General features: G+C 37.7%; 1 protein-coding gene and 1 non-coding gene across 4 annotated transcripts in view; one reads left to right on the top strand and one right to left on the bottom strand.

Annotated features, from left to right (window-relative positions):
* The window catches only part of GAS2 (growth arrest specific 2), a 128,827-nt gene extending 116,885 nt beyond the window's left edge, over nucleotides 1–11,942 (bottom strand). For 2 of the 3 annotated variants that reach the window (XM_049890724.1, XM_049890726.1), the window contains exons 1-2: nucleotides 11,578–11,831; nucleotides 2,880–3,044 (exon numbers count right to left, since the gene is read on the bottom strand). In XM_049890724.1, coding sequence (XP_049746681.1) covers nucleotides 2,880–3,024 — 145 coding nt within the window. In that variant the 5' untranslated portion in view covers nucleotides 3,025–3,044; nucleotides 11,578–11,831. Of the gene's footprint in view, nucleotides 1–2,879; nucleotides 3,045–11,577; nucleotides 11,832–11,867 lie in introns of those variants that run through there. The other variant, XM_049890725.1, reaches the window with a different exon arrangement.
* Nucleotides 11,943–13,693: 1,751 nt separating this feature from the next.
* Nucleotides 13,694–13,800, top strand: LOC126081303 (U6 spliceosomal RNA). The gene has a single exon (XR_007518350.1). It is a non-coding gene; the product is annotated as a U6 spliceosomal RNA (small nuclear RNA).
* The last annotated feature ends 6,498 nt before the right edge of the window (nucleotides 13,801–20,298 follow it).

Genomic DNA, 20,298 nt, shown 5'->3' with positions numbered 1-20,298 from the left:
AAGCCTTCGATGACAAGTCATGGGACCTTGGAACATGGCTGTATAACCTGGCTCTGTTCTAAGTAATTCTGCTTTTCCCCCTCCTAGAACATTTCAATGGCTTCTCATTGATAATAATGTGAAGTATAAGCTTGGCAGAGTGCAGGGTCAATGGAAAAGAGGAAGACCCTCAACAAGGTGAATTGACACAGTGGTTTCAACAATGAGCTCAAGCATAACAATGATTGTAAGGATGGCGCAGGACCAGGCAGTGTTTCGTTCTGTTGTGCATAGGGTCGCTATGAGTCAGAACCAACTCGACGGCACCTAACAACACAACAACAGAAGCTCCTTAACATTGTCTTCAAGGCAATACATGGTCAACAGGTTTCATGAAACCCTCTCCCTCTTTCTCTGCTGTTACATTAGTCTGCACTCAGTTCTTCCAATGCACCAGCTCTGTCCTACCTCAGCATATGCTGTCCCCTCCATCCAGAAGCTCTTCTCCCATGATTTGTCAGCCTAGCCCTTAATTATACTTCACATCTAAGTTTAAATATAAGTTTCCTTTAGAAGGATTTCCTCAAGCCCTCTGATCACTTTGTCCTACCCCACCCATGTCTTTTATTCTTATTGCAACTTAAAACTTTTAGTGTTTATAACAAGTCTGATCAATGAATTTGGTATTCAAGTACTTATAAAATGTGTTTCTGTGCCAGTCTAGTCCAAGGTATATGAGAGCAAGTACTATGTCTATTCTCAGGCAGTGCTCTACCCTCTGGCACCTAGTGGATTGTACCTGGAATGCAATAATCACTATCAATTTATTGATTGATTACTATGTGCCAGATCTTGTTCTAAAGGTAATGATCTCATTTAAAATTCAAACAATCCAGTAAGCTTGGTACTATTATTACACATATTTTCCATATGAGGAAACTGAGGCACAGCACATTAAGACACTTGTCCAGCATCACGTACCTAGTAAGTGGTAGAACTGATATTTGAATCCCTAAGCATTCTGATTCCAGAGATCATTTTTTTAACCAATACGTTATTCTAATGCACACTCAAATATTCGTTGAATAAATGAATGAATTTATGCACAAAATAAACTTAACAGTTTTACTAAACTGTATAAAAGCGAAGAGGTAAAAAAATAACAAAAAAAACAACACATACAGTGTTTACTATATGCCAGACACTGTTTTATGAACTACACATATTTTAATCATTTAATTCCACAATAACCTCACAAAGTAGATACTACCATTATTACCACTTTACAGATGAGGAGACTTATCTACACTTTATACTGCTGTACTTGGGATAGCCCATATCTGAAGGTATCCCCGAATTAAGAATAAATTGCTGGGATAGCAATCATTACTAAGTCCCGAAAGGACAAAACAGTTTAGGCTAAACTGAATCAAAGGAATCAGCTACTCATGACTGTTAGACTCAAAGATGTTACTATATCATAGACTCCCTCTGTGTGTAATAACTAAAAGCTCATTTGTATGGAGAAATTACTAAAAGGTAATTCCTTCCTTCTGGTGGATGTTTTCCATACCAGGGTGCAGGATCTTGCTAAAACAAACAAACAAAAAAAAAGCATTTGCCACTGAGTTGATTTGCACTCATAGTGACCCTATAGGACAGAGTAGAACTGCCCCATTGGGTTTCCAAGGAGCAGCTGGTAGATTCAAAATGCCAACCTTTTTGTTAGCAGCCGAACTCTTAACCACTGCACCACCAGGGTCTTCCTAGGGAATGTCTTTTGAATTTCTGCCCTCACTCAACCCTGGCTGAACACCCTTGAGAAGGGTACAACCTGCACACCCACATGTGGTAGTCCTGGTTAGACTACAAAGAGTTGCTCAAATAGCGTGCACACAGTGGGAAAAAAGGAAACATCTAATCATAGAATAAAGGGTTAACAAAACAACCAAAGAAAAATACAAAAGCCATACAAAAATCCAGAGCCATGGTGAGCAAGGAAAACCTTACTGACATTTCAGATGGACAGGATGTTTCTCTCTAAACAATTCAGGATAGCACTTACCTTGAAGGATTCTTTAAATAATAAAATAATGTTGAGTAAAATCCTCCTGCGAATGATCACCACCACACAAACTGTATGCTTAATCCATATTCAAATCTTATATCTGAACAACTTTGTAAGGATCTTTTCCTTAGGTCTCAGATCAATCTTATCCTCTGTGAAAAACTTTTAGTAGAAATAGCATTGCTATACATAATGATACCATTACGCACATGGTGGATATTTTATCCCGCGAATATATCGGCACAACAGAAACAAAAAAAGAACCAGCCTTAGCGTGAGGCGGCGCTTCTTTCTCAACAATGATACATTTGGAAGAGAACTTAAAAAAAAAAGCGACCTGAAAAGAAAAATTTTAGCTTGAGGTTGGGTGAGACTAGTCAGCTCACTGGAACAAAGGACAGACATTCTTGTTGCCAAGTTTGGGTATTCAGCAGTTTTAGAAGGTGTGCTATAAAAGTAGGGTGAAGAAATCTATCTTTAGAAGCCAGATTTCACAAAAAGACTGTAGTCTGTATGCAACGTCAAAAGAATAGGTCAAACTAGTCAGTTCCATGGAAGAAATTTAAATGTAAATCAGAGAAGCATATAAATAAACAAATTGACTACGTATTTCCACATTTCAATGCATATCATTGGAATTACGAAGCACAGTTTATGTGAAGGACACTGGGAAATTCATTTTAATTTACACATGCTTCCCGGTTTCTCAGATGAAAAATTCAAATAATGAATGTCTTTCTTCCCAAAATGCTGTCACATGCTCAGGTAAAGGACACTATAGGAGAAAAAAAGCTGTTATCTTTGCTCACAAAATGCAATCTTATAACCTTACCTAATAGATTGGTTAACCACAAGGCCAGATCTTCTTTCATCGGCAGCAAATTAGCTTCATGTCTGCTGGCCAGCCATTGGCTATACTGATGCATATCAGAGAGGCCAGGTCCACTGCGTACCTTTGGGCTCAGAGCAGTGCACATTATTTATCCACTTGTAATACCTGTTTTGGAAACAAAAGAACAATTGCTTTTTATACAGACTTCTCTTGTTAAAATCTTGCCACGAATGACCCAGTAATGAACTGGATCCATGGATGGTTTGATTTACAGGTCAGGTTATTAATTATTAAGCCCTATGAAACACTATTTACTTTATCTGTTCTAGCCCTCACAATTCTAGCCAACCAGTTGATAGGTAACAATAGCAATCAAAGGTCAAAGAGAAAATCAAACAGTAAGCTCTGAGCTTGTGCAAAACATTGTATTTGGAAAAAATCAGCTACGAAGGCAAGACATTCCATTTCATCAAACACAATTATAAGTGGTTGAATGAAATGTTTAGCGTCCAACTTGCAAACTCTCATTGTTTGGGTTAATTTTTGAAACCACGTTTTTTCACAGAATTTTGGTGCTGGCAATGACAGTAAGGCATCTGGTCTTCTGGCTATTGCATGGCTTATAGAAAACATGGTCATTACTCTTAAGACTATTGCCTGTGCTGTTAACGGCAGCACTTGTTTCTTTGCATATGGCTAAGCAATCATGGACTCACAATTTAGTACACTGGATGGGAGGCAGGGGAGGAGGTTAATTCAGAGAGTCCCTACTACACTTTTCTCATTTTTATAAACAATGAAGACAAGAACCAGGAAGGATAAATGGCTTAGCCAAGATCATACAGCTTGATTATGGCAGAGTCAGGCTTGACCCTGGGTCTTCTACTCCAAGACTACTACTATTTCTGGATGATACATTTTTACAAAACAGATTCATCAGTAACTCATTTTGATAACCCAAGAATTACACCAGGACTCTAACAAATATTGACACAGGTTCTCCTTTTCACATGCTATGTGCTCTATTTTTTTTTGCATCTTCCTACTTTACCTGTTTTACATATTCGGTTTTGTTTGCAATCATCTTTAGAATAGAAGTACTTAAATGGCTTACATTTATAAAACGAGAGATGATTTAATAAACCTGATCACCTTATGAATAGTCACAACTCCCTATATGGGTTGTAGAAAGGTGTTTGAATATGTAGTTGACCCTGAATGTAGTACTTTTGCGTAGGATCTAAGGAAGCAGCTAAGGTAACAAACTCAGAATATATTTGACAACAGATAGGATTCTACTCTCTATACAAATAAAAAATAGCGTAAATGAAATAACCAAATGCATTATGACTGAATAAAAATACAAATGAGGTATTTGTAACTAGCAAGAAATGAGATTTATATGATATCATGAAGTTTTCAGCTATATTTCAATGTCTACCATATGTTAAAGTTATCAATATAAGTTGTATACTCTCTTGTAGGTTTTATTCTTTAAAATTTTGCATAGTGTTCCCTTCCAGATGAATTCAAACTCTAATTCACTCAACATAAGCTAATTTTGGTCTTTTTGAGACTGATTTTGGAAAAAAAAAAAAAATGAGACATCAGAAATACTTCAGAAAAATGCAAAATATGACTGTCTTCCAAACATTTTTCTGTAGCATTAGGAAAAACTGCTGGGAGTATGTATAAATAGATAAAAGGTGTCATAAATATACCATTTTAAAGGAAAGACAGTTTCATTTTCAATGTAACTATTCTTCAGAGTAATTTTTTTTTTTTTAAGATTTACCACAAATTTCATTTGTAAAACATTTGCTATAAATCTGTATGTATCTAAATATCTAAAGTGAATTATGGAAATATTTTCATTTTGCTTAAAGGGAACAAATTTCCACTTTTTCCTTTTTGCTGCCAAACCATATAGTTGGCAAAATGTTTTTAATATACCTTGTCATGTGTTACTAAATTATCAGTACAGAAATCAGAACATTGTCCTTGTTTATTATTTTGCAGTTAATAGTGACATCACTCATATAAAGTACTAAAATTGTCTCCAAACTCTGTGATTAAACACCAAAATCTAAGACAGTTTTGCCCCAGTCTTTTAAAAATATTTCTAGTTCCAGGAAAACATAAAACTTCTCTGTAGCTGGTTTGGATTTCTATAGCCTCAGAAATAGACATTTAAGTAATAATACATTTAAGCACAGGATTCATACATTTAAATAGCTAATTTAAATCTTAAAAGGGTTACCTCTAAAATGCTTTTCCTCTCAAGACACAATCTCTCTCACTACTTTCCTGAAAGTGAGAGGCGGTAGTTCAGTAACTTTACCTGCTCCCTATTATGTGTTCTGCAGCTTCCATTTAAGCATCAGAGTCCTATTTTGCTCTTTAAAAGCAAGAAGACACCTCAGATTCTTAAGCTCATTGTCCAGCAAAGAATTCATCAAGGGATGGTTTACAGTAAACCTAATGGCATGTAACAGTTTCAATAAGCCAGGATACAATCCTTCCCCTTAATACTTCGAAACAGTAAACTTTTTCTTTTCCTTGACAGTGGCACATTTATTTCTCATGTGGTCTGTCCTGTGTTTTGCCAGAACTGTAATTCAAACTATCTTCTAATGTTTACAGATGATCATGAAGTAAAAACAATAAGAATAACTAAGCAATTTTTATTTTGCTACTTTATAACCATTTTTTGTGGTTGTTGTGTAGAGTTATAGTTTCCAAGGGGGCAAGGCTTTGTGGATAATCGACATGCAATAGAAGGTAAACAATTAAATTTGTACCAAACATGTAGAATTCTAAACTCACTGTTATAGATAGTAACTCCTTTGTCTAAATCTCTTCTGAGAGAATTAGGATTGTCAATCCATTGCTCCTGGTGCTTTTTTTATATTTCAAATTACCATCAGATTTAGCATGACTCAGTGGGTTAGCTGAAGGCCACTGTATCAAGGTCTTAGATTTAGATTTGGTGGAGACATAAACAGAAAACATGGAAACAGATCCAGTAAGCAGGATCCAAATTTGGGGTTTGGAGGAATTTACCCCATCGTGAAGTATTTTCCAACTCAAATGATTCAAATGTGTTGAAGAAAGGTCAAATAAATTTGTATTACCCAGATAAGAAGATCAGTATAGAACTGTATACTTTTTATAAGTGCGTGGCTGCTAACCAAAAAGTTGGCAGTTGGAATCCACCAGCTGCTCCTTGGAAACCCTGTAGGGCAGTTCTACTCTGTGCTATAGGGTCGCTATGAGTCGGAATTGACTTGAAGGAAATCAGTTTGTTTTTTTTGTTTTGTTTTGTTTTGTTTTGGTTGTTGTTGTTGTTAGTTACCCTCCAATCAATTCCAACTCATGGAGACCTCATGTGTTAACCAATGCTTAATCAACATAAAAAAAAAAGATGAGTTTAATTAGCACACAAAGCACAAATTATAAGAAAAAGTTCATTTCTGATCTTTTGAATCCACTCACAAGTTTTCAAAAGCACAAGAGATGCCAAGTGGTAAGTTTTAAAGATGGGAAGATACTACAAATGAAAGATTAACAATCAACTAGACTTAAAGAACTAGATTATAGGGAAAGAAAAATGTTTTTGTATAATAAATATATAAACAATGAATGGTGTTGCCAATAAGATTGACATAATCTAAACACTTAAAAACTTAATAAGTAACTTTGGTAGGTACTAAGGAAAGCCAACCTCTTTGGAAAAGGGTGGAAAGGCTAAAATGCTTTTAAGACTCTTCCAAGCTATAGTTTCTCCAAGCTTCATGAGTCTATCTAAAAGTGGATAACTCAACCCTCAGGGTTTGGAATTCAGGAAAATAAAGTTTAAAGGGAAAAACATGCAGAAACTTAATAGAGAATTCTTTAAAAAATGTGTGTGTGTATTTTTTTCCTCTTTCTTTCCATAGTAAAAGTGATTCTGGAATAACAATTATGAATATGATGAGACTTGAACTAGCCCAGAGGAAGAAGAAAAAATTAATGACTCCATAAGTAAAACATCACATGTTTGAAGACTCTGTCTAGTCTAGTGTTGCTCTAGAATCCCTGGTGAAGACATCCCAGTTTTGACTCTGAAGAAAAGGTATTCTTTTCCGCCACCTAGAGGTGTGCTTTGATTACGAGCAAGATGGCTTCAGGTCCATCTCCAGACTTGGCAATGTTAGAGAAAAGGTATTGCAATGTTAGAAAATAAATTGGAAAGAAAGAAAAATAAGAATAAAATTATAAGCATTATATCACTGAAATATGTTATGATTAAAATTACGGATAGAATATTGGAATTAGACTCAGAAATCCTAGGGTCAAATAGCGGTTCTCTACCTAGCCATTTGGTAGCTTTTATAGGAGTTTTTCTCCTTGAGCCTGAGTTCTCCAGCATGTACAATGATGGCTAATGTCTCAAAGATAATTCTGAGGGTTAAATGTTTATGCCAGTGCTTGGCATATATTTCATACTCAACAACCACTAAACATAAATCATCACACAGAAAATGTGCCAAAATAAAATTTCCACTGACTTACTCAAAATAGAAAAAACAATTCTGGATCAAGACAGCAATGTTCTTTAGAACTCTAAGTCATTAGGAAAAGGCCAAGGACACGGGGAGAAGTGAATACAGATAAAAAAAATATTGATGAACTAAAACTATAAAAAAAAAAAAACTATAGATAATGGAAAATCAAAGTTTTTTTTTTCATACTAAGAGGGACAATGTCCCCAAGATGATAAATGAAATGTTGAGTTCTAAAATTAGTTTTCCGCATGTGTTTTTTTTTTTAATTTTGGTAATAAATTATACTGTATTCTTGACACCAGTTAAAGGATCTTAGTTATTAAAATAACAGAAGATATTACCTCCTCCCCACATTAAAAAAAAAAAAAGCCCACTGCCATGGAGTTAATTCCAACTCATAGAGACCCTATAGGACAGAGTAGAACTGCCTCATAGGGTTCCAAGGAGCTGCTAGTGGATTTGAACTGCTAACCTCTTGGTTAGCAGTCGAACTCGTAACCACCACACCACCAGGGCTTCTAAGACTCCTGAAACAAACAAACAAAAAAAAAAACCCAAACCCGTTGCCGTGGACTTGATTCCGACCCATAGTGACCCTACGAGACAGAGACTCCCCTAGCTGTGGTAATTCATAACAGTGAGTCCTAATGAACTCACAGTCAAGGGCCCTGTCTCTGGAGGCAACCTGTGCTCTCCTCTGCATGACATCACTTCCATCTGATCAGTTGTAGGTAATTCCCAAGTTATGGGAGTGAAACAATGAAGGAATAAAGTTCATGTGATACATAGGTTAATAATAATATTTCGACATTAAGAACAAACAAAAACACCCAAAACTGGACATCTCTCCAAAAATCTGGAAGGAGAAAATGCCAACGGCACCTTTCAAGCTAGACTCAAAGAATAACCAACCACCAACAGTTCTAGATGCCTCTTTCACAATTTTGAATTTTTTCCTCTTAAATGATTTGTTTTGGCTAGCCAATAATATTTCCACACAAGTATATATTCTAACCCAATATCATGAATGCAAAACCTTAGTCTAAGGGTCTAATCAGAAAATAAGGTCTACAGTTTAATCAGGAAAGTAACTTCCGATCTGGTGAATGGGCCTCCATTTCTGGCTGGGGGAGCAACTTGTCCACAAGTTAAAGGAACCAAAAGTATAGGTAAAATACCACTCATCACCAGTTTATCTAATTATGTAACAAAATCTTTAAACTCAAAGGGACCTTTGAATATTTATGTAGTCAAATTCCTAGTTACTAAAAAGTGCCTGGAGGCTTAAAAATATGTTTTATCCAAATAAACAAGGCTATTCAGCTACACAGTCATTACAGAAGTATCGTACTCAGCCCTCCTGGTACGAAATGGTATCTCTTTCTACCCTGCAGTGCCATGATGGTTTCTCTTGACCCAAATGATGGAATACCTACAATAATAATTCCTTCTCAAGGCATTAAAAAAGAAAAAGAAAAAAAACCTAAGACTGAGGGGGAGTTGATTTCTTGTATTTTCATGGCATTAGAGATGGTTTCCAAGTTTTTTGATTTTGAATTCTACTAAAGCATTCAGCCAAACAGTTTGGCACCCCTACTGGATTAGTTCACAGTGTAATTTGATTGGAAAACCACCTGAGAGTCATTAATCAATTAGAACATTTAAGGGATAAATTAACATTATTCAATTAGAACATCAAATTTCACCTAAATTAATACGGTAAAATTTAATCCAAGAGAAATTTTGTGTGTGTGTTGTATATAATGCAAAGGTTTCTGTCTTAACCATAATGTAGTTGAGGGAAAGCAGAATTATATGCTCAGTTTAAATTAAAAATATATGTATGCATATATCTGATGGTCTCATGTAAGGAAAAAAGTAGCAAAAACTCAATTGGATTAACAGTGAAAACATTTAGGATAGAAAATTACACAAGCACCATACTCATTCTGACTAAAAGTATTTTCTGTCTTTTTCCAGTTCTTTCCTATAGTCAGAAAAACATTGAGTGGGAAGCCTTGATAGTTATTCAGGAGAAATGGAAAGAAACTGTGTTTGCCACCTCAACATCAAAACCACAAAGATGCCAAAATAACATTAAGACATCAGTTGCAGTTTTAATAAAAAGTCCATCTGCAAACAAATTGCTAGAGCGTCATTATTCACTTTCAACCCAAGTAACTTTGGCCTTCTGAATGCTCTCAAAGTCTCCAATGTGAGCTGCCAGGTTTGCAGCAAAATGCTAAAATAACACACAATATGCCTATGATTGAAATAAGAGCAGACATTTCTCCATATCTGCACATTTCAGATTTAACTAAGGTTTCTCACCAAGATAACAGAAAACTCAGTGGCAATCAGGTGACCTTTTGCACCAGGTGAAATAAATTTTGCCATGTAAGTTTCTTTCCCAATAAAGTACAGTCCATACCATCAAAGTATGGCATTTAGTAATAAAGTGAAGAAATAAGCCCCAAAACTTAATAGCATACAGACTGAAATCCAAGGTACCTTTTTGTTTCAAAGCTACTCAGGAAGCCACGTGCAAAGACTGCAATGTATATGGCAAAGGCAGCCTGTCCCATGCCTTAGACATCTGCCCCTTACCTTCTCTTAGGCAGTCAGAGCCAGGACGCCCATGTTGGAGAGGACCACCACAGCTACCACCTCCTCTGCAGTTAGGGGGAAGCATTCCTCGAAAAGGAACTCATTGATCAATTTCAAAGACAGGCCGAGCAAATCAGATCTCAGCTGTAGTTAGTGGCCAAACTGTGAGGAGGCTGGGGGAAAGAAGCAATAAGCACAAGGGCTTGTTCTCAGCCTTGCCTCTGTGAATCTCAGGGGATAGGTGGGGAGGAAAGGTGGACTTCCTCTGCCAGGCTGGCACATCGGATCTGTCTGAGCCTTTATTTTAACACTAGGAGGCCAAATGGAGATCTTATTTCCCCCACATAAGATCTCCTATACACACTGATTTAGCTGTGTTGGAGACGATTTTTGCCGGGGTCAGTTTGGCCGCAAAGTTTTGCAAACTATTGGCTCTAAAAGGATGAAGATGAAGGAGGCAGGGAGGGTAAAAGCTGTGATTTCCAAAAAGACTAAATGGGGCAAACTACTAAGTAAACCAAACCCACAGCCATAGAGTTGATTCTGGCTCATAGCGACCCTATAGGACAGAGTAGAATTGTCCCCATAGGGTTTTCAAGGCTATAACTCGAGAAAGCAGACTGCCACATCTTTCTCCTGCAAAACTACTGACAAATCCACCCCAATCCCAATTGCCTTGGAATGCAGAAAACGGGATCCGTTTAACCCTGGCCTTTGATCCCTTGAATACAGCAGAAACTTGGGATGTTTGGGCTGCGCTGATGGCAATTTACCTTATTAGGCTGATAGAATTTAACGTTGCCAAGATAATTAATGCCTTTAAAGCAAGGTAGGCTCCTCCGCTACCCAACCAATTTCAGGTTTCAAAGCCCTACCTACTCTTTAGACTGAACAAAAAGAACACTATTATACAAAATTTTTCCCAAGTGAGTTGATTCATCGGCTAGTGTTTGTTTATTCACTAAAAAAGCTCAACTCTGTCAAACTCATCAGTCGAAAATAGCTAGTATCCCCCCACATCACACGTGTCGCATTCTTTCCCCCCATCCTGGCCTCCTTGACTCAAGCAAAACATTCAAGATTTGATCCATAAAGATGACACCCTCCCTCCTCCGTAACAAGAGACAAAGTTGAGCATGCATTACAGACACCCTTGTGCACGAATGCGTACATGTGCATATAAAACCGATGTGCTAATTAGAAAAACTAACTTCTGTTCCTGGTTGGCTGAGGCGCCCCAGTGGGCTTTCTGCGCTGCGGTCATTTGGGCTGTGCCAGAATGGGGATGAGGGACACATGGCAGTTTCCAGGGAATCAGGGAGTCCCCCAATGCAGTGACCACCCAGTCCTAGCGCCAGAGCCTGCCCGGCTGTCTACAGCTCCTCACCCATCCCCACCAAGTTGCAGGGGTTATTTGCAACGTTCTCCCTTAGCTCCCCGCTACCCTTGGAGCAGACAGGCAGGGGCTTTCGCACCCTCTGGCTGCAGAAGCGCGCAGGCTGCCGCGGCTTTGGCGGAGATCTAGGCCAGCCTGCCTTGCTCACCCCCTCGTCCGGAGCTGGGCTGCTGGCGGCTCTCAGAGGCTCGGGGGCTCGCAGCTCGGCTCCTGCAGCGTCTCGGGGCCCGGCCCCTCCCGGCACAGGTCCTGCAGCAGCGGCTCCCCGCACCCCACTAGCCCGGTGGCAGCGGCAGCAGCTACAGCCACGCTGCCCCTCTTCATACTTCTCTGATGGCTCCTCTTGGTGCTGTTGGGAAAACGATTTTTCCCCCTGCCAGAAACAGATTTCCTACATTTCATCAGTCCACATAGACCGAGCGGAAGTAAAATGCTTACTTTTTCTGGTGGACGGCAAACGCAATTGACACTGATTTACCCTTCAAAAGGAGAGAGATTATATTACAAGCCTTTGGCAGCAATTCCGAGGTCGGGGCCAAGCTCCAGCCCCCTTCTTGTCCCCCAAACACTACCCTAAAAGAGAAAGGGCGGGTGGGAGGGGGATGGCGAGGGGATCATATTTAACTCCAGGGTTTTTAACACTGTCAATGGCTTTAGCACAATATTAAAACTGGGTATGGGAAAGTTTTGCTTTCCTGGCCAGTGATTCTGCAGACTCAGAGGCATGAGCTTTCCAGCAACTTCGGCCACTCTTCGTTTTAAATTGAACAGTTTGATTTCTTTGAACAATTCTCTTTTAACAGAAGAATTTAGACATGGCTGAGATCACGGCTGTTTTCGCTTTACAAAAAGAAATGCAATTCCACCCTTACATCTTTAGCCTCGGCTTCTCAGTATGTTGAATGTCATAAACAATTTTCCCCAACTGTTGTTTATTAGCACATGTATTCTGAGATGAAAAGTCCTTCCACGAAATAGATATTCAAGTGTCTTCTTCACCTCTGATATCCATGTGGCCCCTCTTGCAGAGTGCCATCATGGTATCCAGTCACTACTTCCCCGAGTGGAGATGAAGAGCATCACCCTGGTTTTGGTTTAGGTGTTCATCAATTTCAGGTATATCTCCATCTAACGTATATGATGGCAGTGGCACAGATTTTCTGATCCTTTCCCAGATACCATTGTTAAAACAGTGAGCTACCTACACCTACAACCCTCCCTTTCCCCCCAACCTCCCTCCCTACCCCTTCCACCAAAAAAAAAAAGAGAGAAAAATGACCTGTATATCCACAAGAGCAAAGTGATATGGAGAACTGGATAATTTTAGATATAACTGAGAAAATCCACGTTGCATTTATTATTACTTTCATCTGGAAGTGGTTATTTGCTCAAAAACAACTAGAAATTGCATCAGTTATTTGCTTGTAGTAGCAGTACAAACAATGAAGAAGCAGTACAAACAAACAGTGCAAAGTGAAGAAACACTGAAAAGTTTGGCAGCATTGGGCTCCGTGCTTTTTATTTTAGTTCGGTTTGGTATGGAAACTGTCAGCTCCATATTCTTCCTCAGCTTTCTGGAGAAAGGAAAAAGAGACCTTCCTCATTCTGAGGAAAAACAACATTGCAAAAAAGGCCTGTATAACTGCTTGGAAACCCTGGTGGTGTAGATGTTAAGTGCTACAACTGCTAAGCAGTTCAAATCTACCAGGCACTCCTTGGAAATTCTATAGGGCAATTCTACTCTGTCCTATAGGGTCGCTATGAGCTGGATGGACTCGACAGTGATGGGTTGGATTTTTGGTGTTGTATAACTGCTTGAATATACATCAGCGAAACAGACAACATAGGTTACTGATGAATTTGGGCAAGTGAATCCCAATCATGCATTTTAAAGTTATTCAAAATTTAACCAGATCTGAGTGTTCTTAGAACCTCAACAAAATATTTTGAGTTTCCTGAACCTATACAATTAAGTAAAAAGCCAAACACCCGTGATAATTTTTCATGATCCAGATATTATCAGCCAATAAACATTAATTTAACCATTCTCAGGGTGTATAATAAGAGTTCAAAATTTTAGCATCTTGAATTTTGAAAATCTTATATCTTCTCCTGTCCAGATATAAATATTCTTGTCACCTTGTTCAATACCGATGTTATAAAAAGCAAAGTATAAGGCAATATTTTTGTTTACTCAAGAGCAATGCTAAATCCAGTTTGGGAAATTAAGGATGCTTACAAAGACATTGGAAAAACACAGTCGTGTGCTCGGTTCAGCGGCACATATACTAATATTGGAATGATACAGAGAAGATTAGCATGGCCCCTGTGCAAGGATGACGTGCAAATTCATGAAGCATTCCATATTTTTTAAGAGCCTGAATTGATTTGTAAATTTTCACTTAAAGCACAATAAAAATTAAAAAAAAAAAAACAAAACACTGTCATTCAAAATTATTCCCTACTCATTCCCCTTCCTCCTTGGTTTTTTAAATCCTCCATTATCTTAGATTCTCTGTCATTTTAGCAAGAACCACAAGGAAAATACCAGGAGAAATAAAGACTGCATTCCCTTCCTCTTGTATCTAAGAGTTCATGCATTCAGTATCCTTTTGGTGACAACAGAAAAGAAGCAATACGAAAGATTTCTGAAGAGGCATAAAAATAGTGCTTTCATTTGATTTTTTTTTTTTTTGCATTTGTAATGATTCCCATCTGATTTTTATTTTGTGTTTTTCAAAATCAATATGTCTACTTATAGATTCCAATCAGTCATTAATACATTTATTGAAGATAATTTTTTGTCCAAGAATTTTTGTCCAAGCATGTGAGGTGGAGCCAAGATGGCAGAATAGACAGATGCTTCGGGTGAGCCCTCTACAACAAAGACCCAAAAAAACAAGTGAAATGAGTATATTTGTGACAAGCTGGGAGCCCTGAGCTTCAAAGGCAAGCTTAGAAAATGAACTGAGGGGCAGGGGGAAGAAGAGACCATTCAGAAGCAGAGAGGAGTTACCAGACCTGAGTCATGGGGAGTCCTCAAGCACCATTCCCGGAGTGGCGGCGGCGGCGGTGAGCTGGTACTAGCATTCGGCCGCAGTTTCCTTAGGGAGAAACAGCCAACCACACAGCCCACTCACACCTCCGGAACCTGAGGAGAATGGGGCTCTCGGCAAAAGCTAAGTACTTGCGTATATTTTTAAATGCCCCCCCCGCCAACCGCAAACTGGCTTCAGTGGCTGAATTCCCTGGGCCTGAGATAGGCACTGTTGAGCACCTAGAGCCATTCTCCCGGCCTTGGGAAATGAAAAAATTTGAATTTAAGAGAAAAGATAATTTGCTAGCTCCATTAACGGGGGAAGCTCAGGACAGAAGCAGCTCCTGTCCAGGCATAAACTTTCCATGGACTTTGAGCACCTTTCCCTTCTGCATGGACCTGTGTGGGCCTATTTCAGGAGAATAAGCCCTTGTTGGCAGACTCCAACCATTTCAGCTGTGCGGTGGAGAGGTGGGCGTTTGACCTTTGACACTGCTTTGCCTATTAAACAAGGTCTCCACCTACCCACACCAGGGACCTAAGGACTGGCAGCTCCATTCAGGTCACCCAGCCACCTGCAACAGGGGTCCAAAGACAACTGGTACCTCCCAGTCCTTATAACCAAAAACTTTGGGTGCCCGTGGTCCCTCTGCAGAACCCACCTGCCTGCATGCTGTAGGGAACAGGGACGTGCTTTCCTCAGGGACACTTGGGGGTCAGTCCTCAGCCCCCTGCCTTGTTCAGAGTGTGACCCCCTGCTGCAATCAAATACCGGTATATATACCAATCACACCACCCCTCCAAGACTGTGAGACAGAGCCTGTACCACACACTTGATGCTCAGCTACCTGGAAACCTGAGCTGAATTCATACAAGAAAACTGAATGGACTCCTAGAGTGATACACCTGATAACAGCTCTAGCCAGCCAGGGACAGGACACCAGAGCTCCAAAGGCAAAAATAATCAGGCTAGCTCACTCAAGCAACCCATAGGGGTATACCAAAACAAAACAAAGCAAGAAGCTACGACACAGTAAGCAAGCATAAACTAATACAATAACTTGTAGATGGCTTGGAGATGAAACAACAGTCAATATCAAGTCACATAAAGAAACAGGCCATGATCACCTCAACAGGCTCTCAAAGCAAAGAATCCAGGGATCTTCTAGATGAAAGTGCATTCCTGGAATTACCAGATGCAGAATACAAAAGTTTAATATACAGAACCGTTCAAGACATCAGGAAGGAAATGAGACAATACGCAGAACAAACCAAGGAACACATAGATAAAGCAATTTAAGAAATTAGAAATATTATTCAGAAGCACAACGAAAAGTTTAATAAGCTGGAAAAATCCACAGATGGGTACCAATTAGAAATTCAGAAGATTCACAATAAAATTACAGAAGTAGACAACTCAAAAGAAAGTCAGATCAGCAGAATTGAGCAAGTAGAAGCTAGAATTTCTGAATGCGAAGATATATTTGAAGAAAAATCAGATAAAAGAATTAAAAAAAAAAAAAATGAAGAAACCTGGAGAATCATGTGGGACTCTATCAAGAGAAATAACCTAAGAGTGATTGGAGTACCAGAACAGGGAGGGATAACAGAAAATACAGAGAGAACTGTTGAAGATTCATTGGTAGAAAACTTCCCTAATATCAGGAAAGGTGAGAAGATATCTATCCAAGATGCTCATCGAACTCCATATAAGGTAGATCTTAAAAGAAAGTCATCAAGACATATTATAACCAAACTGGCCAAAACCAAAGATAAAGAGAGAATTATAAGAGCAGGGTGGAATAAACGAAAAGTCACCTACAAAGGAGAACAAATAAGAATAAGCTCGGACTACTCAGCAGAAACCATGCAGGCAAGAAGGCAATAGGATGACATATTCAAACCAAGCATGTTCACCTTTGGAAGCCACAGCCAACAGATTCAATTATAACCTATCTGACGTGAAGGTAAAGGAATAAATACCTTACTTAATATGATGAAAAACATCTAAATATATCCTTGAAATCTGACACCAGTAGAAAAAAAAATCAAGCCAAATTTTAAAGAAAACAATTTAGTTTTCTTTTTAAGTTAGCATAGTTAATGGACTTTAATATTGAATATTTCTGGTTTATTATGTGTTTCAGTTATTCTAAATTTTCTACATTGTCTGGAACACGAAGTTTCTCATTCTCTAAAAAATTATATAATATATACATGTACGTATATGTGTGTATATGTATATATATTTAAAATGAGCATAAAATATTTTCTGGATTTTCCCCTCTGATCTGCAGGTCTCTCGGTTTTTCTCTCTCTTAATGGAAATACCATACTTAGTGGAAATACTACAAATAATACTCATGTATTCCAAAAAGTAGAACAAATCTTCAATAGATGGTGGAGGTTAAACACTTTGAAAGAAGTTAAATAACACAGAAACAAACACTGGGTAAAGCAAAATAAATTTCCACATGTGACCCAGAAATTCTTATATTTCTAAATAGTTTCAAAAAGGCAGTTAAAGGTGTTAAGTGATAGCCTTGGAAGCAAGTGATAATAATAATACAGAATGCAATATTAAGACGTGCAAAGTGTTGAAAAAAAGATATGAAACAATATAAGTGACAATATTGATTTATGTTTTTTTGAAATAACTTTTTCAGTGATATAAAATATGTTTATTTTTCCCATATTGGCCCATAGTAGGCCCTCAATAGTTATATGTTGAAGTAATTATTTTTTATATAGGTCATAATGCAAACAAAATGGATTTTATAAGTCCTAGTATGACAATTACAAAAACCATTAGGGATAAAAGTTACCTGAATTTCTGAAAGTTTCTGAATTTTCACACAATAAATGCTATTACTTTCTATCGCATTTCATATATAAAACTACAAAATAAATATTAAATGAGACCAATTTCAGGTGGAAAGTTTAAGGTGTCCTGTCAGCTTAATATGCAACTTAAATAAAATCTAGTGCTTTATTCTCAATGGAGAATTTTAAACGTTATAAATACAACACAATAGTAGCATAGTTATTTCTTTCCTACTGTGCAAAGCTCATATTTTTTGTAAAAATGTGTGTTATGTATGAGCATATGTCTTGCACTTTTTCCGTAGGGGACAGATTAAAATCATTTTATGAAATGTGGCATTTGTCAGGTCTAGTTTTAAATATCCTATGTCATATATATTGTTGTGTGAATTTCCTTGTCCAACTTGAAGTGGATTCTTTTGTTTTTCCTTCATTAACTGTTTTTTGTGGTTAGTTTCTAAATCTTTTTTAAAAGTGTGCATGTCACCCCAGTTGCAAGATGCTCAAATTTAATATAAATGTTTAATTTAAAAATATTTTATTCCAATAGCCTTGTCTGTCTTTTGAACCACTGTATCCCCAGCATCTAGAATAGTGTTGGGCATGTAGTAGGCGCTCAATAAATAATTGTTGAATAAATGAATGACTATTACCAAATAAGCCAGTCTCTTAGGAAACTTACTACTAATTGGCTATATTTTTTTATATTGTCTTTAAGTTAGTAGCTTGGAACTCAGAATAGGAAAATAATGTTAAAATAATGTTATAAATGGTGGTTTTGTTCCCCAGCTAGAAGGATTTCGTCTGGTAAAATGTACCTAGGGTTCACTAAAACAGATGCTTGCCTGTGTGCCAGGCTTATAAATGAGGTCACTCTATGTCACTTGTCACTTCATTAAAAACCAAGGTTGATTTGGATTCAGGATTTAATCATAACCAATATAACATGAGTGCAATGAAAAATAATAGAAAGCATAACTACTGCAGTGATTTTCAAACTTTTTTGATTGTGACCCACAGTAAGAATTACATTTGGAATAGATACATAGAAACACACTCAGACACGTATAACATGTATAAACATGTAAAACATGTTTCACAAAACTATACTTATCTTACTAAGTTAATGAACTCTGAATTTTTTCTATTCTTCTTTATTGTAGTCTGTTCTCTATCATTCAATTGGAAAGAAATGCTGCTTGAAAACTTCTGAATTTATGACACAACCCAGTTTGAGAAAATTTGGCTTAAAGGAAACTAAACAACTGAACTAAGGGGAAACCAATCAAAATTGGGGGAGAGTGTCGAGGCACATGTGGTTTTGTCATAACGTACAAAGCAGACATGTATATATATTGTCAGTGGTAGACTCAACTGACGTAATGTCACAATACCCCAGAGGTCGTACATTTTCACACCTCCATGTCATTGTTCAATGCAATTTTACCTTTTGTTTTCTCCCTCTTAAGAAATCTGACTCATTATTCCAGGACCAGCTTAATTGTCATCTTCTTTGTGATTCCTTTGATCTCCGTGACCAAATTATTGCTTGTCTCTCTGTATCCAGTGCTCTGAGCACTTGGCCATTTCTTTTATGACTCATTTATAATATAGCACCACAGTTCTTTACTTGTGCATCTGTCTGTCCTAATAAACTGTGAGTCCCTAGACAACATTACCTGGGTTTTCCATCTTTTCATATCAATTGTTTAGCACAGTATCAAACCTAATGTTGTAGAATGACTGACTGAAGAAATAAATCACAAAACCACTCGATATCTGAAAGGGTAAAAGGGAGTGCCACTGAGTGATGGGAAGATACAAGGAAGCTGTACTGTGCCCATCAAAGGAGAACTGAATGGACATCTCTCTGACGCAAAGATGGCATCAAATGTTGACTTTTCTTCATAGTTGATAGCACAATTTACATTATAAGTGAGATTTTACCATGACATTTCTTCGGACTCTCTTACGGGTAGACCTTGGTCCAGTTATCTATTTATTTTTAGGGATACTGATAAAAACAACAAATTTAGGATTACTTTGTTCAAGGATGAAGAGACCTATTGCAAACTCTATTACTGAAACTACAGCAAATTGAAACTACTGCATTTCACAAATACGGAATTTTTTGCCAACTGCTGATTTGCATGAAGCATTTAGAGAAATAGCTCTTAAAGTGATTTCATCAAAGAGATTTTCTGGTACCAAATAGTAGACCAGGAAGCACTTCAGTAAAGGGCAGCACTCCCAGCCAGAGTGAGAGAACTACGCAGGAGGGGTTTGTGTTAGTGGGGTTTCCCTTGTCAAAAGAAAACTTTGCCACCTTGATGCTATCACAGTAGCCACTTGGCTTCCAGAACCATTTGATAAAAGGTTTCATCAGCCAAGATCCCCACCAAAGCTGTCAAAGAATACACATATTAAATTGTAATAATAATTATCACTGCATAGCAACTGGGAGTCTAGATTTGAATCAGGCAACATCAGGGTCAAGTTCTAGATTCCTCACTTACTTGCAAAAAAATTATGGGCAAATTACTTAATCCTTCTAACAGTTTTCACATCTATAAAGTTAGGGTAACAAATAGCCCCGTCTCATAGTCATGGCTTCAGTGTTATATAATGTAATAAAATAAAAATATTTAGTTTACTGCGTGGTATTGTATTATTAATTTAACACCGAAGTCATCTTATTGTCTCCTTATAACAATCCCCAGAGATAAAGACATCATTAAAAATACAGAGTATTAGAGAATCCTATGTACTCTGTTTCTGAATCTTTTTTCTTTCTATTTATGACAACCCATTTTACACCAGTGGCCTCAGCGTTTTTTCATTTATTCTTTCTTTCTTTCACTTATTCATTCATTCTCCAACCTCCTCTGTGCGAGGCACTTGTCCTGTAATGATGAAGTCACAGACCCTGATGTCCCGGAGCTCACAGTCTAATATGAAAGAAGGTTTTAAATAGCTTGTCCAATATCTCACTTCTATTAAATAGCAACG

The sequence above is a fragment of the Elephas maximus genome, chromosome 7 (assembly GCF_024166365.1).
Source record: "Elephas maximus indicus isolate mEleMax1 chromosome 7, mEleMax1 primary haplotype, whole genome shotgun sequence".
In the NCBI taxonomy this organism is placed as follows: Eukaryota; Metazoa; Chordata; class Mammalia; order Proboscidea; family Elephantidae; genus Elephas; species Elephas maximus.
Note: the sequence above shows the minus strand (reverse complement) of the source record. Positions and strands in the feature narration are given on the sequence as shown.